This window comes from Cloeon dipterum, chromosome 2 (genome assembly GCF_949628265.1).
Source record: "Cloeon dipterum chromosome 2, ieCloDipt1.1, whole genome shotgun sequence".
Taxonomy (NCBI): domain Eukaryota; kingdom Metazoa; phylum Arthropoda; class Insecta; order Ephemeroptera; family Baetidae; genus Cloeon; species Cloeon dipterum.
In genome coordinates, this window is record NC_088787.1 from 22,465,395 (window position 1) to 22,481,707 (window position 16,313).

General features: G+C 39.4%; 4 protein-coding genes across 10 annotated transcripts in view; 2 read left to right on the forward strand and 2 right to left on the reverse strand.

Annotated features, from left to right (window-relative positions):
* Trpm (transient receptor potential cation channel, subfamily M) overlaps window positions 1–2,940 on the forward strand; it is an 80,601-nt gene extending 77,661 nt beyond the window's left edge. For all 7 annotated transcript variants that reach the window (XM_065477309.1, XM_065477314.1, XM_065477316.1 and 4 more), the window contains one exon: window positions 413–2,940. In XM_065477309.1, coding sequence (XP_065333381.1) covers window positions 413–698 — 286 coding nt within the window. In that variant the 3' untranslated portion in view covers window positions 699–2,940. The remainder of the gene's footprint in view (window positions 1–412) is intronic.
* Window positions 2,941–3,304: 364 nt separating this feature from the next.
* spz6 (Spaetzle domain-containing protein 6) lies at window positions 3,305–10,884 on the forward strand. Its single transcript, XM_065478665.1, has 8 exons — window positions 3,305–3,459; window positions 7,476–7,656; window positions 7,990–8,104; window positions 8,602–8,745; window positions 8,957–9,070; window positions 9,479–9,757; window positions 10,090–10,462; window positions 10,742–10,884. The coding sequence occupies exons 1-8, from the start codon at window positions 3,439–3,441 to the stop codon at window positions 10,847–10,849; spliced, it is 1,335 nt and encodes a 444-aa protein (XP_065334737.1). The 5' UTR covers window positions 3,305–3,438; the 3' UTR covers window positions 10,850–10,884.
* Window positions 10,885–11,032: 148 nt separating this feature from the next.
* Window positions 11,033–13,820, reverse strand: LOC135936001 (armadillo repeat-containing protein 6 homolog). The gene is made up of 8 exons (XM_065478664.1): window positions 13,729–13,820; window positions 13,460–13,612; window positions 12,970–13,323; window positions 12,341–12,623; window positions 11,833–11,978; window positions 11,656–11,775; window positions 11,450–11,599; window positions 11,033–11,398 (listed from the first exon to the last, which is right to left on the reverse strand). The coding sequence occupies exons 2-8, from the start codon at window positions 13,574–13,576 to the stop codon at window positions 11,183–11,185; spliced, it is 1,386 nt and encodes a 461-aa protein (XP_065334736.1). The 5' UTR covers window positions 13,577–13,612; window positions 13,729–13,820; the 3' UTR covers window positions 11,033–11,182.
* A 747-nt stretch (window positions 13,821–14,567) lies between these two features.
* Window positions 14,568–16,183, reverse strand: LOC135936849 (ELMO domain-containing protein 1). Its single transcript, XM_065479835.1, has 4 exons — window positions 15,745–16,183; window positions 15,381–15,680; window positions 15,200–15,321; window positions 14,568–15,138 (listed from the first exon to the last, which is right to left on the reverse strand). Exons 1-4 carry the CDS (start codon window positions 15,964–15,966, stop codon window positions 14,838–14,840), a joined length of 945 nt encoding a protein of 314 aa, XP_065335907.1. The 5' UTR covers window positions 15,967–16,183; the 3' UTR covers window positions 14,568–14,837.
* Window positions 16,184–16,313: the final 130 nt, after the last annotated feature.

Genomic DNA, 16,313 nt, shown 5'->3' on the forward strand with positions numbered 1-16,313 from the left:
TGTTTTTATTTTTCAAATAATTAGATATGTTTACAGGAGGTCATAACTATCAAGCTTATTTTTCATATTCCATTCAAAATATTTTGTTGACGGTACATTTAACAAAATATAAAAAATAAGATAATATATGTAACATGAATTTGCTGTGTGGATCTCAATTCTCAACCAGGATGGGCTGCTGCGTTTGACGTTAAACTCTCAAATAAGAAAGAAAATATATCCACTAGTGTACAATCGCTTGGAAATTTTGGTGGCGTGTAGTCCTATGTCTTGACGAGGCATCAACACGACCCATAAAACCCAAAACCCCCTCGGATCTGCGAGTTGGGTTGGTTTTTTTTTAAAACAATCCCATTTTTTACTTTCAAAATACCACCCATTTATCGCGTGAAAAAATGTGGCTTTTTTGCAGGGAGTCGTCGAGAGGAGCGTTCCAGAGCAGTGGCGGCTTTTCGAGCAATTTCCTGACGGTGAGCAACGAGATGCCGGAGTACAGGTGTCCGCGGCTGCGTCGCTCGAGCGCCGTCGACGAGCCGCAACTGCACGTGTCGTATAGCGAGCCAGCCTACGGAGCCGCGTGTCCGCCGTCCATCTTCTGCACGGACACGGACTCTGACCGGCCCGTCCGGCGGCATCAGGGCAGCCAGCGTGGCAGCCAGAACAGCCTGCTCAACGTTGTCACCGAAACCAAAATCTAAAACTCTGGTCGTGAGAAGTTTTAACTACGTGAATTGCATTGTGATTTGCACCTGCGTGGAGCATCAAGAGTGAAATATCGATTGCGGCGAATGCTAATTATATCGAGTCCCTTTGTCTTTCCCGCGCGCGCTGGTTTTGTAACAAATTGATAAATTGTGCATTCTCGGTGTTTTTGCATTTAAGCACTTATTATTGGGGCACACAGACATAAACTTTGAAACTTCATTGAAAGAGATTTTATTTTAATGAAATTGGTCAGAGCTTGCGAACATTGTTAGTGTTAAGCCGCTAGTAGATATTATGCGAGATGGTGAAAGTTGATGGCATGGCTTCCAAAATTATCCAGATAAATATTGTATTGGTGTTTATTGCTCATGATTTACACATTACAGTCATAAAAATACAATAAAAAAATTACATGAACAAAATGCATGGCATAAAAATAACAAGCAGGATCTGTATGAACGCGCGAAACAAAAAGTTGATCCGACGTTTTCACGTGCCACAATGCAGCAATAATTCTACAAGGCCGTTTGATTGCGTGTTTTAATGGCCTCAAAATCAAAATCAGATCTTTCTAAAAACACAAATTTAAGTGGGTGTTGAATGTCTTGTTGAGAATTGAGTAGTTTTCGACTTTTACACAGAGCTTGATAAGACACAAATACTGAATCAGGATTTCCAGGTTTATTTCCTGCATTAAGAGCGGAAAATTTCAAATTGGAATATCTAATTTTGACCGATAAATCTCTATTAGTTGGTAGTTGCAAATTTATTGCAACCCTTTAATTTTCAAACGGCTTGAAAATACATCAAATTGGAGCCCAATACCATTTAAAAGAAAAATTAGTCAACTCGTTTGGTTAAACCTTATGAAAATTATTGACCCCTTTATTAATAATTAATATATCTTGGAGCACAGAAGTCATGTCAAAAACTGGAAAATTCTCGCTGGTGTTATCTGGTAGCAACTCGGCCAATTCTTAACTTCTAGTCATTTCAAATGAATGTGAAGGTGGCTCGAATGGTCGGGATTTTTCAGCATCTTCTCGGTTGAATGTTCAGACCCGATATCACAATGTTTTTGGTGGAAATTTGTGTGGTGCACATTTTGCCATTCTGCACACCAAGTCCGAGACAGTTTGCTACTTTGGCGCGCTGCTGGTTTTTCTATATATTCAAGGTTTCGCCTGAGCACAATATCAATTTTAATAACGTAAGCATAAGCATAAAAGAGTGCAGTGTGCGGATTTTAGAACACCTGTCCTTTTCCGTTGACGAATTCCATATCAGGACGACCACTTTGCCCCAACCCCCTCACGAAAACCTAGCACAACACTATTAAAAAAAACAACTGCTCTATTTTTCTATCATCTGTCTCCTGTCTTCTACACTGTGATCAAGAACAATTATTAAAATGCATGTTACTCATTATGATTACTAAACCCCTGCTCACAAATCGGTACGTGAGCTTAATGGTTAAAATATCTCATTGTGTTGGATGAATATAATAGAATGCCTTCGAACCAGGACTGGAATTAAAAGAGCGTTTGCCCCTCCGTTCAAAAGCCTTTCAGTTATTTGCGGCAAATTGAACCCAACTATATAAGCTCTCGACTATTGATGAATTTTACCCACTTGGAAATCGAGTCTCTGTCGTTCCTCAAATAATTTGAAAAGCAATAACCTTGATGCGTTCCACCAATTAGCACGTAAGGATGAAACATTGATTTTGTTACGATAGTGAGAAACGTAATCTGGTTGCAGAAGTCTAATGTTCATGTTAAATACTGTTAGATTAAATGCGAAGTGGGATCAATTTAACTGGTGTTACGACAGCTAGAAAAATATGCAGGAGCACCGAAAAATCGCGATTAATTGTACATATATGATGGATTTTAACTAGGAAAATGCATCCTGCGTCCCCGAATCTTGATTATCATCCGCATTCATTTGCTGTGATTTTTGCATCGTACACGGAAATGGAAAAGCTGAAGTTTTTTGCACCCCTGGAAAATTCTTGAGGCGAATATTTAAGTGTTCAGAGTTATTTAGAAATGCTGGTCGAAATATTGGGGATGTTCGACAATAAAAGGGAAACACAAAGAGTCCAGCGATCAATTTGATTTTCTTACCGAGTGCTAGAGAATGCGCTGAGTATCGAGAGAAGTTCTTACCCTTGTGTACTGAATGATTTTGAATAAAACTTAATTTCGTACCTCGAAATTCTGTACATCAAAACCCACAAAGTTTTTATTTTCCGCTCCCATATCTACAGCTACCAATACAGTAGATTTTTCTAATTTAAAATTTTTAAACCAGTCCATAGATTCCGTAGGATTTATTTAGCTCGATTTGATGATATATATAAAAACCTAAAAATACAATTCAATCCTTTAGTTTACAGATTTTTTTATTTTGATTGATTAAGATCTGTTTTAGGATTTTTTTTATTCAATAAAATTACATCAAAGAAAGGAACTCATCACTGTGATGAGAGTGTCAACCTTGACCCTGGAAGACGAAAAGGCGGTGGCACCTATTGAGCCGGTACACGCGACTCGATAAAACAGTTGTTCGGTCTGGATTCTTGCGCGCGAGGCGGGAGCACGATTCGCTTGCTCGCGCTTGTTGGGCACTTCCACTCTCCGTCAGTCGGTCGGCGCCTCTCCTGCAAGCCGAAGGTAAGGCACTCCAACCTGAGAGAAGAACACAAATCACCAGCCGAGAAGATTCGAAATGGACAAGTGCCGTTTTAAGGTAGGGAAACGAATAATTATTAATATCATAGGTCTCTTTGAGGAAAACTCGTTTGGTAAATTAAGGTTACGGTTATTTAACATTGAAAATTTGGTAATATAATATTTTAAATTGGATTCTAGGAGATAAGAATTTCATGAATTATTTGAAAACATATTTTATTCTTTTAAACTAAATAATCATATATTTTACTTTTAAAAAAGCTATTTATATGCTTGTAAATTCCAGTTTTGTGCTATTTTATGTATATTTTTAAACATTAAATCCATTCGTATCATTAAAAATTTCTTTTTAGCTTAGAATTTTATTTAAAGGTTAATTTACAATAACGTGTATATTATCAAACTATTTTCTCAACACAGAAAATAAAATAAAATTTTGCAGACACGCTATTATTACATGTTTTTAAATTTTGATCAAATAAAACTCCTTCGTCGATGCGTTCCCAAAAAATATCATGATTATGTGTGCCACAAATAAAAAAAACAATTTATTAAACATAGACACTTCTCCTTATCGAATAATGTCTTTCGTTTCCATATAATATGTTTCGGCTCGAATTAACAATTTTACTCTGTGAGCTTAACAATTACCAACATCAACACGAAATTAAATCGTTTTTCGGTCAGCGATCGAGCGCACTTCAATTTCAATTAGCCGACAAACGAGTCCACAGTGTATCAATGTCGCTTTTTGTTAAATGCCTGCGCGCAGTTTTTGTCCGTCAGCACTCGCTTGCTTGCTCGCTTGCGGCGACACACAATCACAATCAGGCGAAAGCAATCGTCAATGGAGCGGCGAGATTTTAACCCAGTGCACTACAATTTACGCCGATCTGTCGCGAATCCTAAAAACAATCCGTCGTTTATTTCTGACCACGAAAGCTTGTCGCGAGAAAAAAGATGATCGCTCTGATAAATCACAGAGCGCCGGCCTGGTTTTTTGATTAGCCGAAAATGACTATTCATGCGGGCAAGTTGTTATCTATAATACCTCATTTAAAATCGTGGAAATTGATTTATGCAGGTTATTATTATATCGGTAGAAAAAGGTTTTCCCGATTAAATTAACAGTAACTGCCCAAAATAATACAATTCCGTTCTTAAATTTTTGCTCTGATTAAAATAGCAAAATTATTCGCTGCCAACACCTTGCGGAATAATAAATAGTATTCATATTAAGCATTGTAAGAAAATTCCAAATGATTTAGTACTTCTCGTGACGAAATAAAAAAATGCGATGAAATTTTGGGTAACTGTAAATCCAACAAGTTGTTGAAAAGCAGGTCTCGAATTCCGAAGAAATCGAAGAGTTTAACAGGCGGAAGTGAGTGCTGATGAGGGCGAACAAAAAAGGTCTTCGATCTCAGGCAATACCTGGCGCGATCTGGGTCACCGAGAAACGCACCGTACCTGCAGCTTGCGCGTCTTTTTTCCGACTGCCATTAAGTGCACGCCGAGGCAAAAGGTGTGGGCGGCGCTCCATTTCCTTACATAATAACTTTAAAGCAGTGTGTGAGTTGACAGGCAGCTCGCCCGCAACCTGAACCTGAGAGGATATACTGGAGCACGCGCGGCGTGCACCGTGTGTTTTGTTGTGGTTCACACGACACACATAATGACTGAATCCAACGCTCAAACAGTTCATGACATGACTCATTGATTGAACCGATTCAATCGGACAATGAGCATTCTTTCTGCTTGCTGGTTTACAAAACTCTGTTAAAAAAACAATGAGAGAATAATAGCCATTGATTATTTTTTTAAATGGTTAAAAAATTATCAATTCATATATGTTCTATATTTTAAAACATTTCTAGTAAATACATTTGTGGGATATTTTTGAACGCTGGAAAATTTTCTGGTTTGTCTGAAATTTTGGAAATCACCATACCACTCTTTCAAAAAATTTCATCTTTTTGAAAGTGTGTGAGAGATCCGGACCAGATATTCGAGTGATTTTTAACTTATTTTAATTCCACTGAGGAATATTTTAAGCTTAAGGCACCTGGTCAGAATCTGTCTTCCTCAACAAAATAAATGTTAATAATAAATTAATCTATGGCCCAAGGCAGCAGCGATTAGAAGCGTTTGGTTTATTTTATTGGTGGAAATTTCCATCCTTCTGCCTTTCTGGCTGGTAGTTGAGAGGAACAAAAGCAAGGTTCGTGAACCTTGAGGGAGTAGTGTGTTGCCTGTTTGCGCGCGGGTGCCAAAATTTTCGCCGGGTGATGACTAAATAATTAGCCGGTCACGTGGTCGTCCATCGTGTATGCCGTTATCGAATATACATCGCAGGTGCATGAGGCAAGCGAGTTGAATGTGTCCCATCCGTTTGCTTTCTTCTCCTCGCGCTGATCCGTAACGGGACTCGCGTGTCGCGCTCCTCCGACTCGACCAAATTGCGTAATCTGTGCCACAAAACACGCGGTTTTAGTCCTTTTCGCAGGCAAAACTCCACTGCGCACTGTTCTTGGAACGGAACGACCATTTTGCCCTCATCTCGGAGCGAATCTGGAGCGTCTTTTGTTCTCGTGAGGCTAAGTGAATCGAACTCGGGCCGCGCATTTTGCAGTCTCACGCTCACTCATCCTTCGCTTTTTCGGCTTCATCGCCTGCGTTTCATTTCGTTTTCAAATGACGCTCTCTTCTCGCTCATAACAATCGTTTTCTTATACTGGTGGCTGCAAATGGAGTAAACACAACAGCCAGCGAAAAAGAATTGTTTAAAAGTGGGTGATGGTGATGCAGGATTTTGACAGTGTGTGTTGCAAGGAAAATACATTTTGAAGAAAAAAATCTGTTATCAATTTTGTTTTTGTAATTTTTTTCTGAAATACTGGACGGTCAAAGTATTTCATGAGTAACCTCCTATTTTTGAAGGTGAACTCTTGTGAATAACACTGAAATCACAGTTCTCACAGTTTAATTGGTGTCTTGTACGCGAAGGTCACAAAAGTCTAAAAAACTGATTTTTGACGGAATTGACTCTTGAGACAATGAAAATTGTACATCCTTTAAGAATAAAGAAATTATGCCGGCGGCGCTAAAAGACTGCTCCGTTGCGGAGTTCCCCGCTCTTCTCAAGCAGTATTAATTGTGACTACAATTTAAAAGTGTTGTGGCGTCAAGATTAAATATTAAGTGATTTTCAATGGGCACATTGTGATGATTTTGGTCTGATATATCAGCATTCCACTAGCATTGTGGTATTTCCTCGTCTGAATGTCTGAAAATTATTTTTGACTACGCGCACTCTTTTGTGTACTTTGACTTGGATGAGAATAAACAACAATTTAATTTAGCTAAACTATACATTTTGCAGATATCCAATTTAACGTACATTTTTCCAAATTGCCTCATAGCTGTTCATTTTTTCCGTTTGCTTCGTTAATTTATTTTATTGGAGTCCCTCGTTTGGAAAACCAACGAGCTTATGATATTTTTTTAAAACGAATTCCGTGCCATTTATGTGATCACCGAACCAAAAAATGTGGTGATGGCACGTCAATTAACTTTTTATCGCGTGAAACGACGAAACTGTTACTGGTTGGTATGTCGTGTCTCATTCCAAGGAGAAGTTCCTCGTTTTCGCAGTGGATATAATGAAGAAAGACTATTTATCACTCCGTTTTTTTTATTCCAAGCTCGAATGAAAACCAAATCTGCCACCGCAACGAAAATTACGTATTGTTTGCAATGAGACGTGCGGTCGTTGTTTATACTAGCTCTAATAACTGTAATTTTAGAGACGATCGCGAGGTGCTTCTTTGCATGTGAATTAAAGGCGTGTGGTCATTTTATTCTCCTACTGGCCAGTTATTACCATTAATACGCAATAAACGACTTGATTATATTTAATGGAATGCCGAGGATAATAAATTCTCAAAATAAAAAATAGGTTACGATGGTAAAATCTAGTTTCAATAAAAGGCAAATAATATAAAATTTCATACTTAATAGAAACGACGACTTTATTAATAGTTCATGAAATATTGTGTCTTAATTTTATTGCAGATTCAAATATGGCTTTTGGCCGCTCTTTTGGCCGCGGCGGGAGGGCAGCAGGGTCGGCGGCCGTCGGCCGAGCAGCCACAAGAGCCGCCGGAAGGTTACTATGCGTTTGAGGAAGCGGTGGATGCGGAGCCGCCCAAGGTGCGTCGGCCGCCCTACCTTCAGGCCGACGTGCCCTGCGCCGGTGAGTTGACCTGAGAATGCTTACCGCACACTTTTTTATTATGACAGCTGCGAAACGCACCTTTTAAAGAGAATTCCTCGATGAATACCAAAATACTAACCTGTGCGTATATACCTTTTTAAGATTTTTTTCTGTGACGTGCATGCGATTTTATCTTGATATTTTATGAGAAAAATATTTATACTCTGAGGTGTTAGGAAAGAATGATTCAAATTCACACAAGCTTTAGATTGAGCAAAAGAAGCAATTTTAAATTTCACTTAAAATATATATTCCTTTTAAAATCAAATTTCCCAAATTTCTTTTCCTTATATTGCGTTTTCATATTTCCAGGACTTGGTAATGTTCAGCCACACATGTCGATCAACAACCTGTGCGGTGACCTGAATAAAGGGTTCATTCCGAAGAACCCGATTCATCCCAACAAAAAGGGCCCCTCCTATCCATTGTGAGTTTCGTGACACGTGTTTGAAATATTGATATATTAGGAGCATTTGCACCGTGTGTTAACATCGAGGTGATGAAACGGAAAAAACAAAAATCTTAGCCCTGACGAGTGCACTTCTTGTACCGTTGCTGCTAGGTGAAACATGTATGCGTATGTATACATATTCAAATTGCACTTGGTCTTTTCGTCCGACCTTTAAAAATACTGTTATCCGCAGACTATCTTTGCCTGTCTTTTCGTTTTTCTCTTTCTTTGAACACAACCCAATTGTCGGCTTCTGCGAGACGTGAAAAATTCCTGCTGTCGTTTTGAATGTATTATTTTGTTCGATGTCTGCGCGATGCAAAACGAGTTTTTCCAGCCGTCCAAACGCACACAATAGAAAAGCCGCTAAAGAGGCAAACACGCACTCTGAATAAAATTCGGTTTTATGATAATTGCTCGCAAGTCAATAACCGCGCGCACAATATTCGAACGGACTCTGTTTTCTGTTGTAGTGAGCTAATCAAGATCAAGACTCTGGATTTCTTCAGCAAGACGCTGCCGCTGCTCAAGGCGGACGACACCCTGCCGAAGGTGGCCAAATACCAGGATGCGCCAAAATATTATTATCAGCATAAAGCCCCACCTAGCATCAGACAGTAAGAGATTTTTCTTTTGTTATCCAACTGTTTTTAAATTAATTAAATTTCAAGGACCCCCTCAGTGTAATAAAACCCAAAGGAAACTGTAGTTTAATTATGTCACTCATTTAAATAAATTCAACAGTAATTCAATCTCTTCAATGTTCCTTCAATTTCGTAGTTTAATAAACAAAACTATAAAGATTTTATACAATTTGTTATATTTCAGGCCTCCCATCCCACCGAAGTTTAGAAACAAGCGGTCAGTTGAAGTTGAGGCTGATAATAGCACTGTTGCGACTGCAAGACAAGGAAGGAAATTCTGCGACAACGGTGGGGGAATGTGAGAATTTAAACATTTTTTTACTTTTTCACTAATTAACAGCACAAGAAAATTTGTAAAAAAATTATTCTAATCCCATATATCAAGTAAAAACCAGCAATACTTCATTCAATTTCGATCAATAATATCCTTAAATTTCAATCACAATAAGACCACAGCCGAACTCTGATCAATCAAAAGGAAAGTTCGCCAACCTTTTGCGTGCACCATAAAAACAGACGCTGTCCAAACATGAGCTTCCTGCTCAGCAAAAGTGTTGAGCGTATTGAAAGGAAAAATCTTAGCTTGTCTATTCCAAATTTTATGGCCCAACACCTTTTTGAGTTCACCCTCATCTGTCATTCAACAGGAAATTAACTCACTGTGTACCGCGCAACGAAATTGATCACTTTCGTTTATTTATTGCAGAATGTGCATGCTTTACAAGGCGTTCCGCGGCGAGCCCCTCGCGTCCGGTCTGCTGGGCATTGAGAGCCGTCGCGATGACGTTGGAAACGACGAGTTCCGCCGCGATTCGGCACCTAACAGCCTTTCCCAGGACGCGAACGCACCGCCGACGCCATGCCCTGCGCGCGTCGAGTACGCTACGCCAGTCTTTGCCAAGAACTACCAGGGCGTCTGGCGCTACGTCGTCCAGATTCCCTATGAAGGCTACTTCACGCAAACCGTCGAAGTCACAAGATGTTTGTAAGTAATAATTATTGATTTTTAACATTTCAAACTACTAAATTAATAAGAATTTATTGACACGAAGGTTGTTATTCTCCTATTGATTGGTAATAATGGCTTGATCAAAAAAGTCACTAAATATTTAGAAAAAACATGTATTGGAGTTCTTTTTTAGGTTTTTAAGATTTAGAAAAAATAATTTCGTATGCTTATCTTCCATCAGATTTCAAATTTATTTATTTTTAGTCACAGATTATCGCATAGTTTTTTTTCTAAACAAAACAATCAATTCAATCAAATATATGTTGTTCACATTTAGGACTGAAATTTTTTTAACTATATGCTTTTAGGAACACCAAATGCCACTACCTGGAGGGTTCCTGCATGTCCTCCCCACGTTGGGTGAGCATGCTGGTGGCCGAGCTGTACTACCCTGACTCTTACTTCCCTAGTAATAACAAGGAACAACAGTGGCCGCCCAGACGGCCGGTGGCCAACGAGCGGCCGCCCGTCGCCAATGAGAGGCCACCGCCCGTGGCTGATTTCCAGAACTATCAGCAATATTTGCAGAAGAGGGCCGGCGAGGCCGAGTCTAGGATCATCGCCCAGCCGCTGGTGGATGAGAAGAGAGATCAGGGCGTGCAGAACTCGACGGCGACCAAGGACAATGCTGAACAAGACGGCAGTCACTGCGATGGCGTTGACGAACTGGGATGCTACCAGGTACTTAGCAGGATTTAAGTCGATCCCGTGAAAACCATAAAAAGAATTACAACTTTCAAGAGATGAGAGAATATTTTTCAAATACAATTTTACATTTATTAATTGGATGGATCCACAAGAAAAACTTAATTCAAATGAAAACATTTCGAGTAAATTTTGGGCATATATTTCGAAAACTAAGATTGTCCACGGTGTATATATAAACTTTTAGGGTATTTCTAAACCTATGACATCCATTGTAATCTTTTGAATATAGAATAACGCTATCTTAAATTCCAGGTGAGGCTCTACTACGATTGGTTCCTGGTGCCTGGCAGTTGCAAGTGCTGGAGGCCCGACTTCTTCAACAGGTACAACCGCAGGAGGGTTTCAAAGGACCTGTCGTGAACAACATTATGGACTGAGCGCAGCCAGACTTCCGCATTTCAAAGTAGCATGTGTGCCAACTCTTCACTAACGGCCAGGCGCCTCCGATTTCAGGGAAACCTCTTTACAAAAAGACTCAAGTGGTGGGTTTAATGGGATATTGTCAAAGAAACGGAGAAAAACTGTAAACTCCTTTTCATGATCTTCTTTTATTCAATAAGTTAAATCGTTAGCACATAAGCATATAAAAACTTGGAAAATAAAATTAATTTATTACCGGAAAACAAGCGTTACGTTTTTAGTGCTCATAGCAACTTAAGCAGCTCATAAGGAATGTAAAATTTGATTTCATTTCTACTGCTCCAAGCCTTTTCCTGTGCCGGTCCACCTTTCAGTCAGGTGCACCTTCAGCCCAAGGTCTCTCAAGGCGTCTTTGATGTTTTCTTCAACAGCTGCCCCATGGACTTTGACAGAGAGATTCAGCAGATCCTCGATGTTCAAATCAATAAAATCTTTGCACAGCTCTCGATTTCGGGAAACGATATTCCTTATCGCCAAGGCACAGTTTTTCTATTTGTGTATGAATATTATCAAGAAACCAAGATTATAAATAATTTCTACCTGGATGTCACTATTCTTCAAGTGCTCTTTCATGCCCTGCGTGATAAGTTCGGCAACACCACAATCGCACAGCATCTGACTATTGGCCGGACTCCTCAGGGAAATTGCAGCTATGGCTAGAATTCCGATCAGGAAAAGCTGCTGACTTGACTGCAGTTGAGCGAAAATTAGCAAAAACTCATCTTATAATTCAGAATTTTGCTCACTTGGTGTCGACTAATGGCCGAAATGAGCAGGGGAATCGCTTCAGCTTGCACAATTTTCACTTTCACAGCGTCACTGCCAGCTAGGGCCTTCAGCAGTTTGATGGCTTGCCTGTTGATTTTCTGAGAGGAAATATAAAAATAATTAACTTGAAAATGAGATTTTTAAGAGATGCAAACCTCATCATCCATGTAAGTGACCATCATTTCTAACAAAAATGTCAGTCCACCAGCCTCTTCGACTTCTCGACAAAACTCTTCTCGGACGACCAAAGCACCAAGGGTTTGCAGCAGCTCGTTCACAGTCTCAATGTCAGACTTGTGATCTACAAATTCAGAAAGTTTTAGGACTTTGAAAACAGGCAACAAAGACTAAAGCTATTTAAATTGCAATAAAGTAAGAAAGGGCACAGAGAGGGGCATTGTTAAACATCTCTCTAAAATTGTCCATGCGCTTTGAATAATGAAAAAATCTTAACCACTACTCTTTTATGATGCAAATAACTACTTTAATAACCATTAAGGATATAAAAAAATCAGTTAACAATTTCACCGTTTTACTCTACGTTTGATTTGTGATTTTATCAAATTTAAACTTCTTGTAAAAATGATATATTATGTAGGTATAAAGCCTACAAAGAAAAGCTCCTTAAGAATGGACAAATTAGGTTTATGTGAAATTTGGTACCTTTAAGCAGGTGCGAGATGCTCTGAAGGCCACCGCAGTCGGACGCAATGAGCCGGGCGTGTTCGTGGGCCTTGCCAAAAGGCACTCGGATATCATCATCAAGAATGAGCGACCGCAGCACGCTGCAGGTGTGTCTGGCGACCGGTGAGGAGGCCGAGGATAGGAGATTGGTCAGCTGTGGGGCTAGTTCAAACTCTATGAACAGCTGCCGATTCATCTCGTGACGCAAGCAACACTGCTTTGCCAGCTTCAATGATTGGACTACTACCAGTTCATTTTCACTCTGGAATTTACAAATTTATAACTCTAAATAATTTTTAGCTCTAGAATCACTAATGATATTGTTGAATTTTCCTTCAAAAACATCTAAGAATAGAATGCTTTGAATTAAAAGTTTTAAATTCAATTTCCTGGGCGTTCATGAGCGCATTATTTGGTTTATCATAACCAGCTGAGTCAGACTCATGAAATATGGACACTTGGGAACCTAAACTATTTGGGAGATTCAAACTCTACATTTAACAAGATTGAAGGGTCAGATTTTTCAATTCCTATGAAAATAATGTACCAAATTTTGAGTAAACTCGTATTTAAAATAAAACTCTTGCACGCCTTTGTAAATAATATACCTTCATTGAATTCAAGATGGCTTTAACACCACGTTCAGTGAGAAGGTCAGGCTGTCCTGTCATTAAGGAAGTGATGCAGCTCAAAACCAAAATGCTGATGGAATGGTCCTCTTCGTGTTTCTCAAGCAGGTCGAGCAGCAGCTGGTAGGCGCCTGCCTTGCCTGCCATCACCTTATGAGCGATGTCCAGGTCGCACTCGCCCTTCAGACCTTGCAAACTATCCTTCAGCTCGCGAAGATCAACTTCACCAGCTGCCTGGTCATTCAGGGTCTTCAGCTGATTAATCAAATTCACGATTTTGTGCTCTTGGGACAAGTCAGCTTGTGTGGTAACAATATTTGTCAGGTCAACACCCTGCAAAACAATTGTTTTGAATCATTATACGTTTCAGTAACAACTATATGATGTAGAAACTTACCGCTAAAATCTGAAAAGATTTCAGCAATAGTTTCGGGGTAGGGTTTTTCTGAAAAATATTACATATAGATACCTGCGCTTCAAACTGCTTGATTGCATCATGGATAGCTTCCTCAGGGTCCATGTCAAGATCTTCAACATTTTCTTTTACCACACTGTCAAATGTCTCTTGAGTAATGACTCGAACCATTGTGCAAGGTGTGTGTATGATATCTACGTATTTTTCCTAGGAAATCAATTATATATTAGACTTGTCAACAGTTATTGGATCCTATAGTTACTGAAAATTTCCCAATGCTATAATAAGTCTATGTTGTAAAGTTAATTATTTTGATGTCACACCTGATCACGCCAATCTCAATTTTATCGCACAGGTATCCACACAAAATCAAAATCCACAATCCAAAAGCTCTACACAGTGTAAAGTTTCCAACCACACCCACAATCTTTGAAGGGGAGTAAAGATTGGAGTCGAGGTCGGGAGTTCCATTTTTATTTTTCATCCATTTCTTGCCAATCCCACGGCCACGTGTACAGGTGCTTTTACACTTCACGGTACAGTGTGTGTTATTCTTATGGAAAAACAAGGAGCTTAAGTGAACAAAAAGAGTGTATTTCATTACCTTAAATAATATGATTCGCCGCTAACACGTCTCTGACAAGAACCACGGCATTACCACTACTGCTTCTAAGCTCCTTTCCTTAACCCTTCCGCCTTCAGTAAAAAATTTCTCCATCTCCCGCGGAGGGTGCGGAGCAGAGCTAGTGAGGCTGCACAAGGCGAAGTGAAGTTATTAAATTGAAATATATCTGAAGCATTGAAAAACAACTTTGCTTTATTAATTTAAGGGGTGCCGATCCCAGAGCATTTCACATTTCAACTTGGATTATTTATTTTCAGAAGGTTTTCATTATTCCAGACTCATTAAATTTATTCTAAAAAAATCTAAATAATTGAAAATAGGAAAAGTAATATTTTTATAACCTTATTTCAACTGTGAGCTCAACTGGTCCCAATAACACCACCAAGCTGATAACATTTTGCTCAATGGGACCATCATTATGTTTCATCATTAGGCTATTTTTAATGGATTTTTCAAATTGCTTCCTGGAACTGGAAAATTTACTATAACAAGATTAATTCTCAAAGGTTGTTATTTCAATTGAAAATTAATACACACTTTTGCTGAAGAATGATTTATTAAATATTTTGCATAATGTTTATGGTCAGTCGTTGCGCGTTTACCAAAGTGAGTCACAGTGCACCTTAACTTTACCGTGTGAGATTGAGAGCACTGAATCATGGCACCTTAGTGTTTACAGTTAACACAAAAGAAAATGCATTGTGCAACAGAAATACGTGATATTCAGGAGATCCGAAATTCCTCCAACTTAGAAAATAGCACAAACACAGCCTTGAATCAGCGAAAAATTTAACTTTTGGATCTAATTTAAATATTATCAATGTACAAATTGATCTTGAAGAGGGTGTCCCTTTTAGCCAAACTATGCCTGATCGACTTCTCAAACTTGTCCCTGATCGGATTGAACTCCATTATATCCCTGGGTTTCTCTTCCATCCAGAAACGGTCAAATTCGTAGAACAGATAGCAGTACAGCTGGTGGAAAAGACGCATGTTGGGCAAACTGTAGCTTATATTGAAAATGTGAGTCTTTGCAGATCCATCTTTCAGCATGTGGTACGCCATGCTGGTCAAATTTATGCCCACTATTGCAAAACAGTAGCCATACCTAAAAAACAATTAAAAAATAAATAGTTCATGCTTTGTATTTGTTCAGTTGAATGTCTTACGTTGGATGATGGGAATGCGAGAGCACCTGCCGAGCGGCTTTGTTGTAGTCGGTGGCGAAAAACAGCAGATTCTCCAGACCCAACATTCCCATCCCCCGAAAATCAGTTTTGGGATCATCACCCTGAGAATGCATATAATTTAAAGTAGAGACATTCAATCATTCAATATTGTTTCCCCAACCTGAAACCCGATGTCTTGCCACTGTTTTGTTACTCTGGCCTCTAGAGGTGTGTCCGGCATTATCGCCTCCCACAATTTTATCAGCTTTGCTTCATGCTCAGGGTTGTCCGCGTTGTACTGCTCCACCCTCAGGGTTTCAACGTCCCTCTTGAGAGTTTCGTATCCGTGTAACTGCTCGATACAGCGAGAGAAGGAAGGCGCAAATTGGGGGTGCACCTTAGGATGGATTTTCTTCAGGGTCAGCACAGTATAAACAGAATAGTGCACAAAGTCTCGCCTATAAATTACGTCTTTATGAACCTGAAATAACAATTTTTGAAGTATTAGTTGCAAAGCACAGTTTATAATTTGAAATGCAACATACGCTGTCGAGCATTTTAATCAGAGATTTAATCTCTGGCCGCCGCGACAACCTGAGCGAGGTTTCAACATTCAGGGTTCGCTCCGCGCCTTGAGGGTCGCCGTAGCAAATTCTCTGCAGCTCACACAGCTTGGTTGTCTTCCGTAGGAACCACTTGACCAGCGGTCGCAGATACCACAGCACAAGAGGTTGAAAATAGTTCACGAACGAGTTCCAAAAGATCATCTTGCACCTGGTGTTGTTTCACAAAGCGTTCAAAAATGTCTTTCTTGGGGTAGCCCAAGAAAAAAATGTTTGTACAAATATTAATTGAGATCAGAAAAATTAATATGTATTAGGCACTGCTGACAATTTTAAATTTGAACGAAATCATATCCATAGCAAGTGCAGAGCTGTAGGCTGAAGCCTGAAGCTGATTGTGAGTGAGGATTGTTACTTTCCTTGTTTTCAATTTTGCGTCAATACGGGGGCGTTTATTAGACTTAGCACGCGACGCATGCGTGTGAAATGATACAAAAGCGCGGTTGGGGAATTCCTTCTCAAGCCTCTCCAGATGCGAGATTTTTCACCAC